General features: G+C 38.4%; 1 protein-coding gene across 7 annotated transcripts in view; it reads right to left on the reverse strand.

Annotated features, from left to right (window-relative positions):
- RELN (reelin) overlaps positions 1-17,630 on the reverse strand; it is a 559,409-nt gene that overhangs the window by 385,204 nt on the left and 156,575 nt on the right. For all 7 annotated transcript variants that reach the window (XM_002751683.6, XM_002751684.6, XM_078343077.1 and 4 more), the window contains one exon: positions 17,445-17,580. In XM_002751683.6, coding sequence (XP_002751729.4) covers positions 17,445-17,580 — 136 coding nt within the window. The remainder of the gene's footprint in view (positions 1-17,444; positions 17,581-17,630) is intronic.

Consider the following 17,630-nt stretch of genomic DNA (forward strand, 5'->3'; position numbering starts at 1 on the left):
GCATGTTCAATGCTTATTTAGAGTTTCCAAGGTGTTTACCAATTTCTTTGCTCACTATTAATTACTGTATAATACCACAATTTCTTGGATTCTATGCCTTCCTTTTTTTTTTTTTTCTGAAGGGCATCCTTTAAAATTTTGCTTCAACATGGGCTATGTGTGGTAAAAATATCAAACTCTATTTTTTTTTAATCTTGTTTTGTTTTCACATTTGACTGATACTTTTTCTAGGTACAGAATTCTAGGATGACAATTCACTTTGAAGATGCTGTTCCATTGTCTTCTGGCATCTCTTGTTGCTGATGAGACCAGTGTCAGACTAAATTTATAAGTAATGTGTCTTTTTTATTTTGTCACCTTTGATGTTTTCTCTGTCTTTGATATACTGAAGGCTTATCATGTTCTTTATCAGTACTAATTTATTTTATTTATCTTGCTTAGATAGAAAACATTTACATCTTCCTTAGTTCTAGAAAATTTTTGGCCATTATCTCCTCAAATTTGTCTCTTCATTTTTATTCTCTACAAAACCTTCAATTAGATGTTTATTTCCTAGCTTGGAGTTCTGCACAGATTAGTAATGTAAAGTTAGGCTCCACATGTTGAGGGTTTTAGTTTATTACAGGTGACTTATCTTGACAAAAGGCTCCACTCAGATGACAAACTTCTTTGCTGTTTTCCCAGTCAAGCTTCAATCAGTGGGCCCAGTTCCAGCTCCCTCTCCTTTTTTTTTTTTTTTTTGAGACAGAGTTTTGCTCCATTGCCAGGCGACAGGCTAGAGTGCAGTGGCGTGACCTAGGCTCACTGCAACCTCTGCCTCCTGGGTTCAAGCAATTCTCCTGCCTTAGCCTCCCGAGTTGCTGGGACTACAGGCACGTGCCACCACACCCAGCTAATTTTTGTTTTTTTTTTTTTTAATTTTTGTATTTTTAATAGAGATGGGGTTTCACCATGTTGGCCAAGATGGTCTCAATCTCTTGACCTTGGCCTCCCAACCCTGCCTTGGCCTCCCAACCCTCTCCTTTCTTATCTCCTGCTATATTTGAAGAAGCTCATGACAATAGCTCCAGGCCCCACATAGATTAAAACTCCAGATCTAGGACGTAAATTCAGGTTTAAGATACCTGTAGGCCACCACAATGTCAATTCCTATTTCTTGATCCAGCTTTGATATCTCTCCTTTCTTCATGAAACCAGTGTTTTCATTTTCTTTCAAAACAGTATATATAAAGTGTTTGCTATATTTTAGCTAGAGTTGCTATTTTATTTTAGTGAGCAAAATTTCTGCTATGCCAATTCAGTCTTCAATGATGCCAGAAGTCCTCTACAAATATATTTTAATGTTTTTGAAATTGTACCATGGAAACAAATTCCAAGCATCTCTCATTATTAAACTATCTTCATAAATACTAATTTTTAAAAGTGATATAGAGTGATAAAATAGGATTGTGGTTTAAAGGACACATTTTGGATCAAAACACATCAGTCTTTGTGAGTTCTTGAAGCTCTTCTTTCAATAATAGGTGGTTCTAGGAGAGTGCAGGAACTTAGTAAGCTGCCTGGTACACTAGTACCTAATAAATAATGTTTCTGTTTTTATTATTACTATTATTGCCATCATTGTCATAAAATGGAGTTTCAAATTCCATTAATGCTCATTTTCACATTAATAATAATTAGTCCTCCAGGCTAGCTAATTTTTAATATTAGGTACACGACAGTATGTTTTCATGGGTAAGAGCACATTTGAAAAGGTGCAGAATCTAAAACCTTGTAGCAGGGGAGAGGAAGCTTGACGAGGAAGGAAGAAACTTGAGAGCCAGGCATAGGGGCAGGCAGAGAAAAAGTGCCTTAACCCAAGGCAGCCAAAGAGCAGCACTAAGTCCTGGGCACTGTAAGAGATGGTAACCAGAGGCAATTCTCACTTGTCATATTTGGCTTACCATTGCTCATAAAATAAAAAATTACGGAAACTGTTGCACTGGCAAATAAAACTAAAATGAACAATTGGGTAACCAGCTCTTTACATAAAACTGTCTTTTTTTGGTGAGTTTGGAAGTTATGATGGTTCAAATTCACATAACAATGGCAAAGAACTTAGTTTTGCTTTCTTCCTTCTATATGTCCTTTGAATTGCATGGTTAATTTCTGTAAATGTCACGGTAATAGCTGGGGAAAAGGTAATTCAATGATTATATAATCTTGTGCTGTACAAGAGAACTTTCTATTTTATTGACAGCACAAATACAGAACATGAAAGGTATATTCTATATTTGTGCTGTCAACAAAATAGTCACTAGTCATATGTGGCTGAGAACTGAAAATACAGCTGGTACAACTGAGGAACTGAATTTTTTGTTTTATTTAATTGTACTGAATTCAAACTTAAATAGCTACCATGTTAGAAAGCATAGTTCTAAATAAGATTTTGTGTGTGTCTGTGCTTATATGTGTGCTATGGTTTAAATATGTACCTTGAAGTTCGTGTGTTGGAAATTTAATCCCCAATGCAACAGAGAGGTAGGATCTTTAAGAAGTGATTAGGTCATGACAGCTCTGCCCTCATGAATGGATTAATGCAATTATCGTAGGAGTAGAGGAGTTACTTCAGGAGGGGATTCCTGATTAAAGGATGAGATCGGCCCCTTTCTTCTTTCAGGCACGCTCACTCTCTGCCATGTGATGACTTCCACCACGTTATGACACAGCAAGAAGTCCCTCTCAGATGCAGCCCCTTAATCTGAGACTTCCTAGTCTCCAGAACCATTACCCAAAAATCTTCTATTGTTTATAAATGATCGTGTTGCAAGTATGCTGTTACAGAAGCATAAAACAGACTAAGACAATGTGTGTGTGTGTGTTACAGAAGCACAAAACAGACTAAGACAATGTGTGTGTGAATGTGTGTGTGTGTGTGTGGGTGTGTGTATACACATGTACATATGTATATATCTAGATAGGTCACAGAGGACAAAATAAGTTATTTAAAAATTTCTTATCTGAAAGATGCAATCAGTTTTATTTCACATTTGTAATAAAGCCTTAATATACAGAGAATTTACTAAAAATAGAGCTTAATAATATGCTGCTGCTAGTATCCAAATAACTACACTAACAAACCATAGAGTTGTTGCTGCCATGGGAAAAATTTATTCACCTGTTTCTCAGACATCCTTGTCATCACTGTTTTTGATTGTGTAGGCAGTTTGGAAAAGTGAAATTTCACACTTCTAAAACTGGTTTAATCAATTCTAGTAATACAGAAATAACCCAAACTCTACCCATACCTCATTTAAAAACATTTCTATTAGATTTAGAGAACTGCTAATAATTATAACACATAAGCTTTTAGATTTACTGACTTTGGTCTTTTTGCTTTCACAAATATTTCATGTGGTTCAAGAACAACAGTAATCCCATCTGAACCACAAAGCCTTGTAATAAGAAATATCTTGTGGATACCAAGTCCAATCCATTTACTTGAGTGACCTCCATAAATTCTCACACCACTACCATGAGAGGAAAAGAAAGGAAGAGGTTGTTTTGCCATAACATTTTTTTTTTTTTTTTTGCTTCTAGGCTCAACATTAAGATAAAACCAACATTTCTCTCTAAAAAAATAAAAAAGCAGATATTTAAAAAAGGAAAAAGAGCAAATTTGCTAACACAACTATTTTCTATGGCATAAAATTCCATAGAAACAGATACATCTTTGGACCTGGTTAAAAAATATTTTATTACTGGAATAGAAACTTTTCCCATGATAAAGCAGTTCCACTTCTCTGATAGGCTTATGATTTTGATGTAAAGCAGCATCCTGTGGAGACTCTAGAAGATTCCCCTAATATAACCTGTTCTGTCTATACTGTGACTTCTTGGAAGGAGGAGGAGACAGGAAAAGAGAACAGAGAGGTGAAAATGAAGGGAATAGCTTTGTACATTGAATATCTGTTAAAATAGGTATGTTGTACAATTAATATAACAAAAATAATTTCTTCAAGCCTTCTTGGAGATTTATTGACATACTTTATTTCAACCATACTCCCTAAAATTAAAAATTAAATCCCTAGGAAGCATCCTGACCTCAAGCATTTGACCATTTGCCAAAGTGTTGCTACATAAGAATGCACATTACTCCCTGAACTTAGACTTTCTCCTTATTCCAGCCTAACTGGCTATTTACATTTGATGAAAAACAGGGGCCTACAGGGAAATGAGAACTACCAGTTAGGCTCCTAGCTATTTACCTTTAAGGCTAGACAGCATTTTTTTTTATCCTGTCATTTAGAGGTATATTTTTGAGCAGCACTGAAATAATTGTCTCAAGATGGGAGATGTCCGCTTAAAAACAGAAAACCAGACCATCAGAAAAACCAACCAACAAACAGACATTATTTAAAAGACAGATGACATTTTTTCTTTAGAAAATAGCATATCTGGTTTTATTTCAGAGCATATCATTTTAGACTTAAACAGGAGGCAATTTATTTTTGCAGTAAGCTATGTATAATCTAAAAAGTAAAATAACATTTGTATGCACCCATTGTTGGCATCCTTATCCGTAGGTATGAATGCATTCCCAATAAACACATCCATGAGGGAATCTCTGATCTTATATCAAATGTTTAAGTAACAAGGCAAATACATCTGTGATGTGTCTGACTGATGAATGGAAATAAATGGGCAACCACACTATATTTTCTGAAGAATTCTCTAGACAGACTACAATGGCTCTCATCAAAAATTAAAGGCATCTGAGATACACTCAAGGCAGCACTTCAAATCTCTGCATCTGTATTATTATTTTCAGCCTGGCAGGTATTCAGAAACTGCTAGTGTCTTCAATTTTTAAAATGATATTTGCCTTCTTGTTTGGTGTACTTTAAGAAAACAATCCCTCTAGAAGATACTTCCTTTAACACATCAACTGTTCAAATATGGTTCTCCTATGTTCCTCTTTGCTGATCTAAGTTCATTATTTGTCCATGCTCAGTATCTTAAATAGAATATTGCTTGCCTCATTCTGCTTTCAGTTTTGAGAAAGCTCACGTAAGCTCAAATCATCACTAATTTAGGCACAAACCTCATCTTTTATATTCCATTTTTACCCTAATATTATGCCAGTATCTCTGCCCAGACAGTTAAACCTAAACCTAATTGTGATGAATTTTGCCTGTAATGCACATATTCCCCATATGACATCCCCTTGTGATGAAGGATAGGAAATGATCAATATCCATATATCATACATATCAAGATCAAACCCATGCTCTTCACATTTCATAATTTTAAAGTAGATCTCTCATTATTTGAATAAATTCAATAATATTCCTATATTCATATATGGATAGATTTCAAAAGGTAGACAGGAAATATATGTTAGCCACTTTGAAAAGTTTAGAGAGATTCTGATACCATACTGCAAACTCTTATTTAATTTTCGCTGCATGACTATTGTATTTTACCATGATAAAACAGACAAGTGATCATTTTAAATGCAACTGGAATGAAGTGGCAAAAATCACCTGCTTTCAAACCAGACTGCCTTTGAATCTAGGCTGTGTCACTCACTAGGTGAGTTACCTTAGGCAAGTGATTTAACATCTTCTGTCCTTCAATTTCCTCCTTTGCAAACTGAGATAATAATAGTACCAAATTTATAGAATCACTGAGAGCTAAATAGATTAAAAGAGATAAATAGAAAAGTGGTTGGCATGTTGTATATTTCCAAAAATACTAATATTGTAGTTGTTATTTTACAGCCCACTTTCCCTGGTAGTTTCTTCTAATTTTTAGGGTTAGATGGTTTAGAGATGGACTTCTTTTCTTCCTTCTTTCTTTCCTTCCCTTTTTCCCTCCTTCCTCCTCTCCCCTCCATTTTTACCCTTCTCCCCTCCTTCACCTCCTTCTTCTTCTTTCCCTCCCCTAGACCCTTGGGATTTAAGGGTAGGGAATTTACATCCAAGAAGTTTGGATAATTAAGTCCCTCTTGTAACTTGAGGCTTACCAGTCACTAAAGACTATAATCAGATTTAAAAGTAAAGACAAACTATACTGCCACAGGATCTGACTACCCAGCAAATCTTGAAGTACAAGTAACACTTAAAATATAAATTTTATCAACAGGTGTCATAAAAGTAATGGTAAAATAATTGTAGTCATTTTTCTACATTTGTACCAGTATAGCATCACTTTATCCTGAAGCCATTCTTCTCCTCTATGTCTATCACTTGATTATTTTTAACAAGAAAGGCCATAAACAGACAGCCCAAATGACTATGTGGCTAAGTGGTTTACCAACAAAACACAGTTTATTCAGACAGCATGCCACTTACTCTTCACTGGGAAAGGCACACACAGTATATTATATAATCATCTCAGTTCAAATGCTTCCTAATTCTTACTATGGGTATTTAAAAAAAAAAAGCATTTTAAATAGGAAACTGGGATTTCAAAAATCACAGAGTTTGCATCATACATTGGCTGTACTAGAATGTGATTACAGAATTGACTGTAGTGTCAATTCAATCGCCAGCTTTAGGAAGACCATGTAAATGGTAAATGATAAATGTTAGTTGCTAGATTTCTTCCAATATAACACACCACAAATTGTAAGATATTAAAAAATAAAGTAGACATTGCCAATTATAATTGTAGGATGCCATCAAATGTAAAATACAACCCTATTTCAGAGATGCCAAAATGTAAGAAATACCAACAAAACTGTATCTTACAATCAATGAAATACAATATCATTATTAGCTACTAACAGATACTTGTTGAGAGCATTCTATTGGTCTATAGTTCAGCATTACAAACTATTAGGTATATAAAAATATTACACACTGTCCTTGACCTTAAAATCTATATAGAAAAAGAAACAAGCATGTGGAAAATTAAATAATGGTCTGAGTTAACTAATAATATTAAAAAGCCATACAGAATACAATGGCTAAAGTTTACTTACTAAGAAATAACCTTTCCTACCTTAAAAAGTGAATTCCTTAATTTTTGAGGTTAATCAGAAAAGAGAATCATGGCATATCTACCTTCAAATGCCAGAGGTTTTGTGTGTGTGTGTGTGGTTTTTTTTTAGTTAATATTTAAAATTAACATTGAATATTAGCAATCCCCTTCAAGGACTGCTTGGGTTACTTGCTACTTACAAGGTACTACCCTTATATATAGCTCTACTCAATATGTAATCAATATTACAGTAAAGAATAAAGGTAAAAAAATGCAAGAATTTAGATCATAAAATTTCAAATGAATTGCTTCGGTGACTCATGTTCAAGTTTAAGTTCTCTTGTACTCTCTCATAAACTGAGTAGGAAGAGATAAACAAAAGCATCTTGCCCACAAAGAAAGCAGCTACTCTATGTAGTTTTCAACATAATCATGGCTTATGATAAAAAGATTTAACCATTTGTCAAGAATGCTAAAAAGTACAAATTGTATCATCAAAATTTTATTAAGAGATATGGGGGCGGAGGACTCAAGATGGCACTGTGAGAACAACCCAGGATTGGAGCTCTCGTTGAATCCGCAAACGGTGAGTCGGAGCTGCATTTCCAGACTGATCTTTGTTGCCCACAGAACAGGGAAACTCCCAAGTATAACACGGGACGCCAGGCAGTAGGTCTGCCTGGCGAAGCCGGCAGCCAGGGCGGTGGCAGCCGGCCCTACCCAGCAATCCCCACAGGGCACGCTTGTCCGGGTGCCCTGTTGAACCGGCAACCTGAGACTTGAGAGGGCTGGACTTGAGACTGAACGAGACTTGGACAGTAGGCCAGCCCAGGGGATTGCAGGGACAGATCGTTTGGGACACCCAGTGGGACGAACAAAACCGCGATTTCAAACTATCCCAAGCAGACGGTCCGAGATGCTCTGTGGGGGAGGGGCGTCAACCATTACCGAGGCAACCCACCCCTACTGAGATACACGCCCACTGCTGACGCAGCCAGCCGTTTCCGAGGCAACCCGTCCCTACTGAGATACATGCCCACTGCTGACGCAGCCTGCCGTTGCCGAGGCAACACACTACAACGAAGAGACTCCGCCGCAGGGCATGGTGGAGACCACAGCAGAGCCTGCAGGAACAGGGCGAATCACATAACAGCAGGGCGGAGACTCGGCAGCCAAACAGTGGCTAGTCTGCCTTCTAGCTGGGCAGGACACCTCATCGGACATCGAAAAATAAAGCCCGAACCCCCCAACACAGAGCATTTGAGAAAAAAAGGGTTTTTTTTAATGAGCTCTGTTGTAGCAGAATCAAACATAGCAGCCTAACAGCCCTGAATGAACAACAGAGCTCACAGCTCAGCAATTGAGCTCCAAAAAAGTACAGACTGTCTCCTCAAGCAGCTCCCTGACCCCTCTATATCCAAAAGACTGACATTTGGCAGGCATCATCCTGGGACAAAGATAGCAGAAAAAGAAATGGGTAGCATCCCTCACTGTGCCACAGCTGCTAGAGGTGCACCCCAGACAAGCAGGGCCTGGAGTGGACCTCAGCAGTTGTACAGCAAAGGGGCTAGGCTGGTAGAAGGAAAACCAAGTAACAGAAATACTTCATCATCAACAATCTGGGTGTCCACTCAGACACCCAATCGAAAAGTCAGCAACTACGCAGACGACAAGCGGATAAACCCACAAAGATGGGAAGAAAACAGCGAAAAAAGGAGGAAAACACCCGAAACCAGAACACCTCACCTCCTAGAAAGGACCAAAACTCCTCACCAGCAAGGGAGCAAAGCTGGACGGAGAATGACTGTGACAAAATGACAGAATTAGACTTCAGAAGGTGGATAATGAGAAACTTTTGTGAGCTAAAAGAACATGTATTAAATCAATGCAAAGAAACTAAGGAACTTCAAAAAATATATGAGGAAATGATAACAAGAATGGATAACTTAGAGAGGAATATGAATGAATTAAAGGAGCTGAAAAACAAAATACGAGAACTTCGCGAAGCATGCACAAGTTTCAATAGCCGAATTGGCCAAGCAGAAAAAAGAATATCTGAAGTCGAAGACCAACTCAATGAAATAAAACGAGAAACCAAGATTAGAGAAAAAAGCGCAAAAAGGAATGAACAAAGTCTCCAAGAAATGTGGGACTATGTGAAAAGACCTAACCTACGTTTGATAGGTGTACCAGAAGGGGACAAAGAGAATGAATCCAAGCTGGAAAATACTCTTCAGGACATCATCCAGGAAAACTTCCCCCACCTAGAAAGACAGGCCAACACTCAAATGCAGGAAATACAGAGAACACCACAAAGATATTCTGCAAGAAGAGCAACCCTAAGGCACATAATCGTCAGATTCAATAAGGTTGAAATAAAGGAGAAAATACTAAGGGCAGCCAGAGAGAAAGGTCGAGTTACCCACAAAGGGAAGCCCATCAGACTCACAGCAGATCTCTCGGCAGAAACACTACAAGCCAGAAGAGAGTGGGGGCCAATATTCAACATCCTTAAAGAAAAGAACTTTCAACCCAGAATTTCATATCCAGCCAAAGTGAGCTTCAGAAGTGAAGGAAAAAAAATCCTTTGCGAACAAGCAAGTACTCAGAGATTTTGTCACCACCAGGCCAGCTTTACAAGAGCTCCTAAAAGAGGCACTACACATAGAAAGGAACAACCAGTACCAGCCATTCCAAAATCACACTAAAAGTTAAACAGCATCAACATAATGAAGATTCTACAACAACTAACAGGCAAAACAGCCACTTAGCATCAAAATGGCAGTATCAAATTCACACATAACAATATTAACCCTAAATGTAAATGGACTAAATGCACCAATCAAAAGACACAGACTGGCAAATTGGATAAAAATCCAAAACCCATCAGTGTGCTGTATCCAGGAAACCCATCTCACATGCAAGGATACACAAAGGCTCAAAATAAAGGGATGGAGGAAGATTTACCAAGCAAATGGAGAGCAAAAAAAAAGCAGGAGTTGCAATTCTCATCTCTGATAAAATAGACTTTAAAGCAACAAAGATCAAAAGAGACAAAGAAGGCCATTACATAATGGTAAAAGTATCAATAAAACAAGAAGAGCTAATGATCCTAAACATATATGGACCCAATGCAGGAGCACCCAGATACATAAGGCAAGTTCTTAATGACTTACAAAGAGACTTAGACTCCCACACAATAATAGTGGGAGACTTTAACACTCCACTGTCAATATTAGACAGATCAACCAGACAGAAAATCAACAAGGATATCCAGGGCTTGAACTCAGACCTGGAGCAAGCAAACCTGATAGACATTTACAGAACTCTCCACCCCAAATCCACAGAATATACATTCTTCTCAGCACCACATCACACCTACTCAAAAATTGACCACATAATTGGAAGTAAAGCACTGCTCAACAAATGCAAAACAACTGAAATCATAACAAACAGCCTCTCAGACCATAGTGCAATCAAGTTAGAACTCAGAATACAGAAACCGACCCAGAACCGCACAGCTTCATGGAAACTGAACAACTGGCTCTTGAATGTTGACTGGGTAAACAATGAAATGAAGTCAGAAGTAAAGAAGTTCTTCAAAACCAATGAGAACGAAGACACAACATGCCAGAACCTCTGGGACACATTTAAAGCATTCTCTACAGGAAAGTATATAGCAATAAGTGCCCATATGAGGAGGATGGAGAGATCCAAAATTGACACCCTATCGTCAAAATTGAAAGAGCTAGAGGAGCAAGATCAAAAAAACTCAAAACCCAGCAGAAGACAAGAAATAACTAAGATCAGAGCTGAACTGAAGGAGATTGAGACACGAAAAACCCTTCAAAAAATCAATAAATCCAAGAGCTGGTTTTTTGAAAAGATCAACAAAATAGACCACTAGCCAGATTGATTAAAAAGAAAAGAGAGAACAACCAAATAGATGCAATAAAAAATGATAAAGTGGAAATCACCACAGATTCCACAGAAATTCAAACCATCATCAGAGAATATTACAAACAACTCTATGCACATAAACTAGTAAACCTGGAAGAAATGGATAAATTCCTGGATTCCTGTGTCCTCCCAAGCCTAAACCAGGAGGAAGCTGAAACTATGAATAGACCAATAACAAGGTCAGAAGTCGAGGCAGCAATTAAGAGCCTACCACACAAAAAAAGCCCAGGTCCAGACAGGTTCACAGCCGAATTCTACCAGACACACAAAGAGGAGCTGGTACCATTCCTTCTAAAACTATTTCAAACAATCCAAAAAGAGGGAATCCTTCCCAAATCATTTTACGAGACCAACATCATCCTGATACCAAAACCCGGCAGGGACCCAACGAGAAAAGAAAACTTCAGGCCAATATCCATGATGAACATAGATGCAAAAATCTTCAATAAAATATTGGCAAGCCGAATGCAACAGCTAATCAAAAAACTTATTCACCATGATCAAGTAGGATTTATCCCGGGGATGCAAGGCTGGTTCAACATACGCAAGTCTATAAACGTAATTCACCACATAAACAGAACCAAAAACAAAAACCACATGATTATCTCAATTGACGCAGAGAAGGCATTTGACAAAATTCAACAGCCCTTTATGCTCAAAACCCTCAATAAACTCGGTATTGATGGAACGTATCTCAAAGTAATAAAAGCTATTTATGACAAACCAACAGCCAATATCATACTGAATGGGCAAAAACTGGAAGCTTTCCCTTTGAAATCTGGCACTAGACAAGGATGCCCTCTTTCACCACTCCTATTCAATATAGTTCTGGAAGTTCTAGCCAGAGCAATCAAGCAAGAAAAAGAAATAAAGGGTATTCAAATAGGAAAGGTGGAAGCCAAATTGTCTCTATTTGCAGACGACATGATAGTATACCTAGAAGACCCCATCACCTCAGCCCAAAAACTCCTGAAACTGATAAGCAACTTCAGCAAAGTCTCAGGACATAAAATCAATGTGCAAAAATCACAAGCATTTGTCTACACCAATAACAGACTTAAAGAAAGCCAAATCAAGAACGAACTGCCATTCACAATTGCTACAAAAAGAATAAAATACCTTGGAATACAACTCACAAGGAACGTAAGGGACCTCTTCAAGGAGAACTACAAACCACTGCTCAACGAAATCAGAGAGGACACAAACAGATGGAGAAACATTCCATGTTCATGGTTAGGAAGAATTAATATCGTGAAAATGGCTACACTGCCCAAAGTAATTTACAGAATCAATGCTATCCCCATCAAGCTACCATTGACTTTCTTCACAGAACTGGAAAAAACCACCATGAACTTCATATGGAACCAAAAGAGAGTCCACATAGCCAAGTCAATTCTAAGCAAAAAGAACACAGCGGGGGGCATCACACTACCGGATTTCAAACTATACTACAAGGCTACAGTAATCAAAACAGCATGGTACTGGTACCAAAACAGAGATATAGACCAATGGAACAAAACAGAGGCACCGGAGGCAACACAACATATCTACAACTATTCAATCTTTGATAAACCCGACAAAAGCAAGCAAGGGGGAAAGGATTCCCTGTTTAACAAATGGTGTTGGGAAAACTGGCTAGCCATGTGCAGAAAGAAGAAACTGGACCCCTTCCTGACACCTTACACTAAAATTAACTCCAGATGGATTAAAGACTTAAACATAAGACCTGGCATGATAAAAACCCTAGAAGGAAATCTAGGCAAAACTATCCAGGACATAGGAGTAGGCAAGGACTTCATGAACAAAACACCAAAAGCATTGGCAACAAAAGCCAAAATAGACAAATGGGACCTAATCAAACTCCACAGCTTCTGCACGGCAAAAGAGACAGTCACTAGAGTGGATCGGCAACCAACAGAATGGGGAAAAATGTTTGCAGTTTACCCATCTGACAAAGGGCTGATATCCAGAATTTACAAAGAACTCAAACGGATTTACAGGAAAAAAACAAACAAGCCCATTCAAAAGTGGGCAAAGGATATGAACAGACACTTTACGAAAGAAGACATATATGAGGCCAACAGTCATATGAAAAAATGCTCATCGTCACTGGTCATCAGAGAGATGCAAATCAAAACCACATTGAGATACCATCTCACGCCAGTTAGAATGGCGATCATTAAAAAATCTGGAGACAACAGATGCTGGAGAGGATGTGGAGAAAAAGGAACACTTTTACACTGTTGGTGGGAGTGTAAATTAGTTCAACCATTGTGGAAGACAGTGTGGCGATTCCTCAAGGCCTTAGAAATAGAAATTCCATTTGACCCAGCAATCCCATTACTGGGTATATATCCAAAAGACTATAAATCGTTCTACTATAAGGACACATGTACACGAATGTTCATTGCAGCACTGTTTACAATAGCAAAGACCTGGAATCAACCCAAATGCCCATTGATAATAGACTGGATTGGAAAAATGTGGCACATATACACCATGGAATATTATGCAGCAATCAGAAATGATGAGTTTGTGTCGTTTGTAGGGACATGGATGAATCTGGAGAACGTCATCCTCAGCAAACTGACACAAGAACAGAAAATGAAACACCGCATATTCTCACTCATAGGTGGGTGATGAAAAAAGAGAACACATGGACACAGAAAGGGGAGTACTAAACACTGGGGTCTATTGGGGGGAAACGGGGAGGGCCAGTGGGAGGGGGAGGTGGGGAGGGATAGCCTGGGGAGAAATGCCAAATGTGGGTGAAGGGGAGAAGGAAAGAAAAGCACACTGCCATGTGTGTTCCTACGCAACTGTCTTACATGCTCTGCTCATGTACCCCAAAACCTAAAATCCAATAAAAAATTAAAAAAAAAAAAAAAAAGAGATATGGGTGAGGATGGGTAAACTTCTTTGTAGTCAGTAAAAACTGACCAAACTGTATTTTTCCAACTAACTGCTAAGAAAACAGTTTTAATTTAATTTAAAATACCTAAGTTATAGAGATCGAGATCATCCTGGTCAACATGGTGAAACCCCGTCTCTATTAAAAACACAAAAAATTAGCTGGGCATGGTGGCACGTGCCTGTAATCCCAGCTACTCAGGAGGTTGAGGCAGGAGAATTGCCTGAAGCCAGGAGTAGCGGAGGTTGCGGTGAGCTGAGATCGCGCCATCGCACTCCAGCCTGGGTAACAAGAGCGAAACTCCGTCTCAAACAACAACAACAAAATACCTAAGTTATGTCACGCTTTTGAGAGTTTTATATCTCAAAAGTAATGAGATCACAAGCTATCAAATATCATTCTTAAACAGGTTCAGGTCTATTGGGGGGAAAAGGGGAGGGCCAGTGGGAGGGGGAGGTGGGGAGGGATAGCCTGGGGAGAAATGCCAAATGTGGGTGAAGGGGAGAAGAAAAGCAAAGCACACTGCCATGTGTGTACCTACGCAACTGTCTTGCATGCTCTGTTCATGTACCCCAAAACCTATAATCCAATAAAAAATTAAAAAAAAAAAATTAAAAACATATCTGTTTGGAAGTAGTTCTATATTGCCGCTATTGATACTTTGTGTTTTGTCTTTCAGAAAAGCAACTTTGTTTTAAATTAAGAAGTCATGCATGGCAAGAATTCAATTCATCCTTGCAAGTGCCAGTATGAGTAAGAGAAAGCATGCTAAGGTCAGTGATCACTATGAAGTTAAAGGTAATGACAACATTGAACATCATAGAATTCAAGGGGCATTTTTCTTGACACGTTATGCATAAGACACTGTAGAAGCTATAGGAGAATCAAAAAAGTAAGAATGTGTCCTTGTCCAATCTAACAGAAAAGATGATAACTTAATTGGAATAAGTATATAGTAAAATATAATTGACTACATCTGGTGGCTCACACCTGTAATCCAAACACTTTGAGAGGCTGAGGAGGGCAGATCACCTGAGGTCAGGAGTTCTGGCCAACATGGTGAAACCATGTCTCTATCAAAAATACAAAAAAAATTAGCCAGGCAGGGTGGCATGCATCTGTAATCCCAGCTACTCGGGAGGCTGAATCAGGGGAATTGCTTGAAGCAGGGGGGTGGAGGTTGCAGTGAGCCGAGATCGCACCACTGTACTCCAGCCTGGGCAACAGAGTTAGATTCCACCTCAAATACATATATATGATTTCACACACACACACACACACACACACGAAGTCAACACTACAATAGAGTTATAAGCAAAATGTGACTCTACACATCAATTTTGTTGCTGATACCTTGGCAAGTTTTACAGAAGAGTTGGTATTTAAAACAGGTGTTGAAGAATAGGTAAGATTTTAACAATTGAAGTTGAGACCAAAAAGCATTTCAGCCAAGGAAAAAGCATGAAGAAAGAAAGTTATAGGATCTGTACAGAATTGCAGGAAGGGCTGCCAGTTCGGGCTCCATCAGGAAATGTGTGCCACAGGAGATAAGTGAGAAGATAACAAATGAAGACATTGGAAGAGCCTTCAAATCATTGCCAAAGGTTTAGTCTTCAGAAAGAAGTTTTAGGCTTAGCCAAATTTTGAGTAATCAGAAGATTAACTGGACAACAATATGTCGTACATACTGAAGGAAAACTGGGCTAGAGGTGAGCAGACAGACAAGTTAGGAAGCTACTGCAATCATCTTAGCAAAATACACTGGAAGGAAAAGGTTCATATATAAAAAAACTTTCTGAGGGAGAAAATGGTGGGTTTAAATATCAATCAGTTATCTGAGATGAATCTGATGTTGGCAGCTTGCATAACTCAGAGGATAGGCAGAAAGACTGTATATTTCAGTGATGTCTGACTCATAGAAACCCCAGACACTGAACTGTTCATCATTGAGAGAGAAGAAAAGGCAGCGGTAAATTTTAGAGTACACAGGTTTTACGGGATTTTGTTGTTCGAACAGAAAGTCTGGATAGAAAACCATTTGAGATGCCATTGAGTTCTATTTTGCTTGACTGCCAATAGAACTGCTGTTCTGAATTGCCGTTGACTTTACACCATTGGCTTATTCATCCATTTGACAAATACTTAGTGAGGGCTGACTGTGTGCCAGGGACCATTCCAGACAGTTGCGACAAATCAGTGGAAAAAAATTTTTTTTACCTTCAAGGGGCTTGCATTTTAGTAGAAAGCGACAAATGAGAAACAATGTGTATAATTAAATAAGTGAAAGATATAATGTATTAGAAGTTTAAAAATGGCTGGGTGCAGTGGCTCATGCCTGTAATCCTAGCACTTTGGGAGGCCAAGGTGAGCAGATCACCTGAGGTCGGCAATTCGAGACCAGCCTGACCAACCTGGAGAAACTGTCTCTACTAAAAATATAAAATTAGCTGGGTGTGGTGGCTCATGCCTGTAATCCCAGCTACTAAGGAGAATGAGGCAGGAGAATCGCTTCAATCTGGGAGGCAGAGGTTGTGATAAGCCAAGATTGTGCCATTGCACCCCAGGCTGGGCAACAAGAGTGAGACTCCATCTCAACAACAACAAAAAAAAAGAAAAAAGAAAAAAGAAAAATAAGTTTAAAAATGCTATGTGGTGGCGGGGAAGGAACTATGAATAAGGATGAGGCGTGGTGACTGTGGGGTAGGGCTAGGGGTAGAGGTAGAGATGTCACACATCACAGCCTTGAAACCATAGTGTAGTGTTTATCTAAGGATGCCTTTGAGAATACTGCTCAGAACATCCTCTAGTTTCCTCTAAATGAAAGCACCTGGGAGAGTTGTTAGGTCCTATAGAGTACCTGACTTCTGGCCACCAGGAATCTCCTAAGTGATCCCACTTTCCTGTTGGCACTAATGGCCAGAAAGCTCCAAGCTAAATTTGTGGTCTTTTTCCAAAAAGTAGATAGGGCCTTATAGCACTTTGTAACCCATTTTCACCATATTTTCTGAACATTCATTTTCCAATTGCCCTGATTTATTCAATTATTTTTGTCTTTTAAAAATTGACAAATAATTTCATATATTTATGGAGCACAATGTGATGTTTTCATGTATGTTTACATTTGGGATGATTTAAATCAAGCAAATTAACATATCCATTACCTCACCTATTATTTTTTTATGATGTGAATATTTAAAATCTCTTAGCAATTTTGAAATATGCAATACATTATTATTAATTACCATGCTGTGCAGATCTCCAAACTTACTTCTTCTAACTGAAACTTGGTACTCTTTGAACAACTTCTCCCTATTCCCCATGTCCCCTACGCTCCCTTCCCACCAATTCACTTGCTTTTATTTTATTGTGTATTTTTGTCACCTAAAATCCAGTGTTGACCTTTGGAGGTACACATAAATATGCAAAAATAAACTGCTAAATTTACTTTTTAAAAAAGTGTTTACCTTTTTTGACAACAAAATTAGTGATTTTAATTAAGATTAAACCTGTCAAAATAAAACATTTAAATAGTTATTCTATATGTAACCCCATGAGAGGTCCTAAGTATCTGCCTTCTGTACATACTACAGACACTTTGGGTACTCACATGAAATTCACACAGCCTGTACCCGCAGGTGGAGCGATCCAGACGAAACTGAGGTTGGTTGTGGGCAGGTGACTCACATGAGAGGCCACCACACTGCACATAAACTGGTTACCAAACTGGTGGTCAGACATGACCCCTGAAAGAAAGGAAGGAGAGTTGTTACAAAGACAACAACGAAATAAAGTC

This window comes from Callithrix jacchus, chromosome 11 (assembly GCF_049354715.1).
Source record: "Callithrix jacchus isolate 240 chromosome 11, calJac240_pri, whole genome shotgun sequence".
In the NCBI taxonomy this organism is placed as follows: domain Eukaryota; kingdom Metazoa; phylum Chordata; class Mammalia; order Primates; family Cebidae; genus Callithrix; species Callithrix jacchus.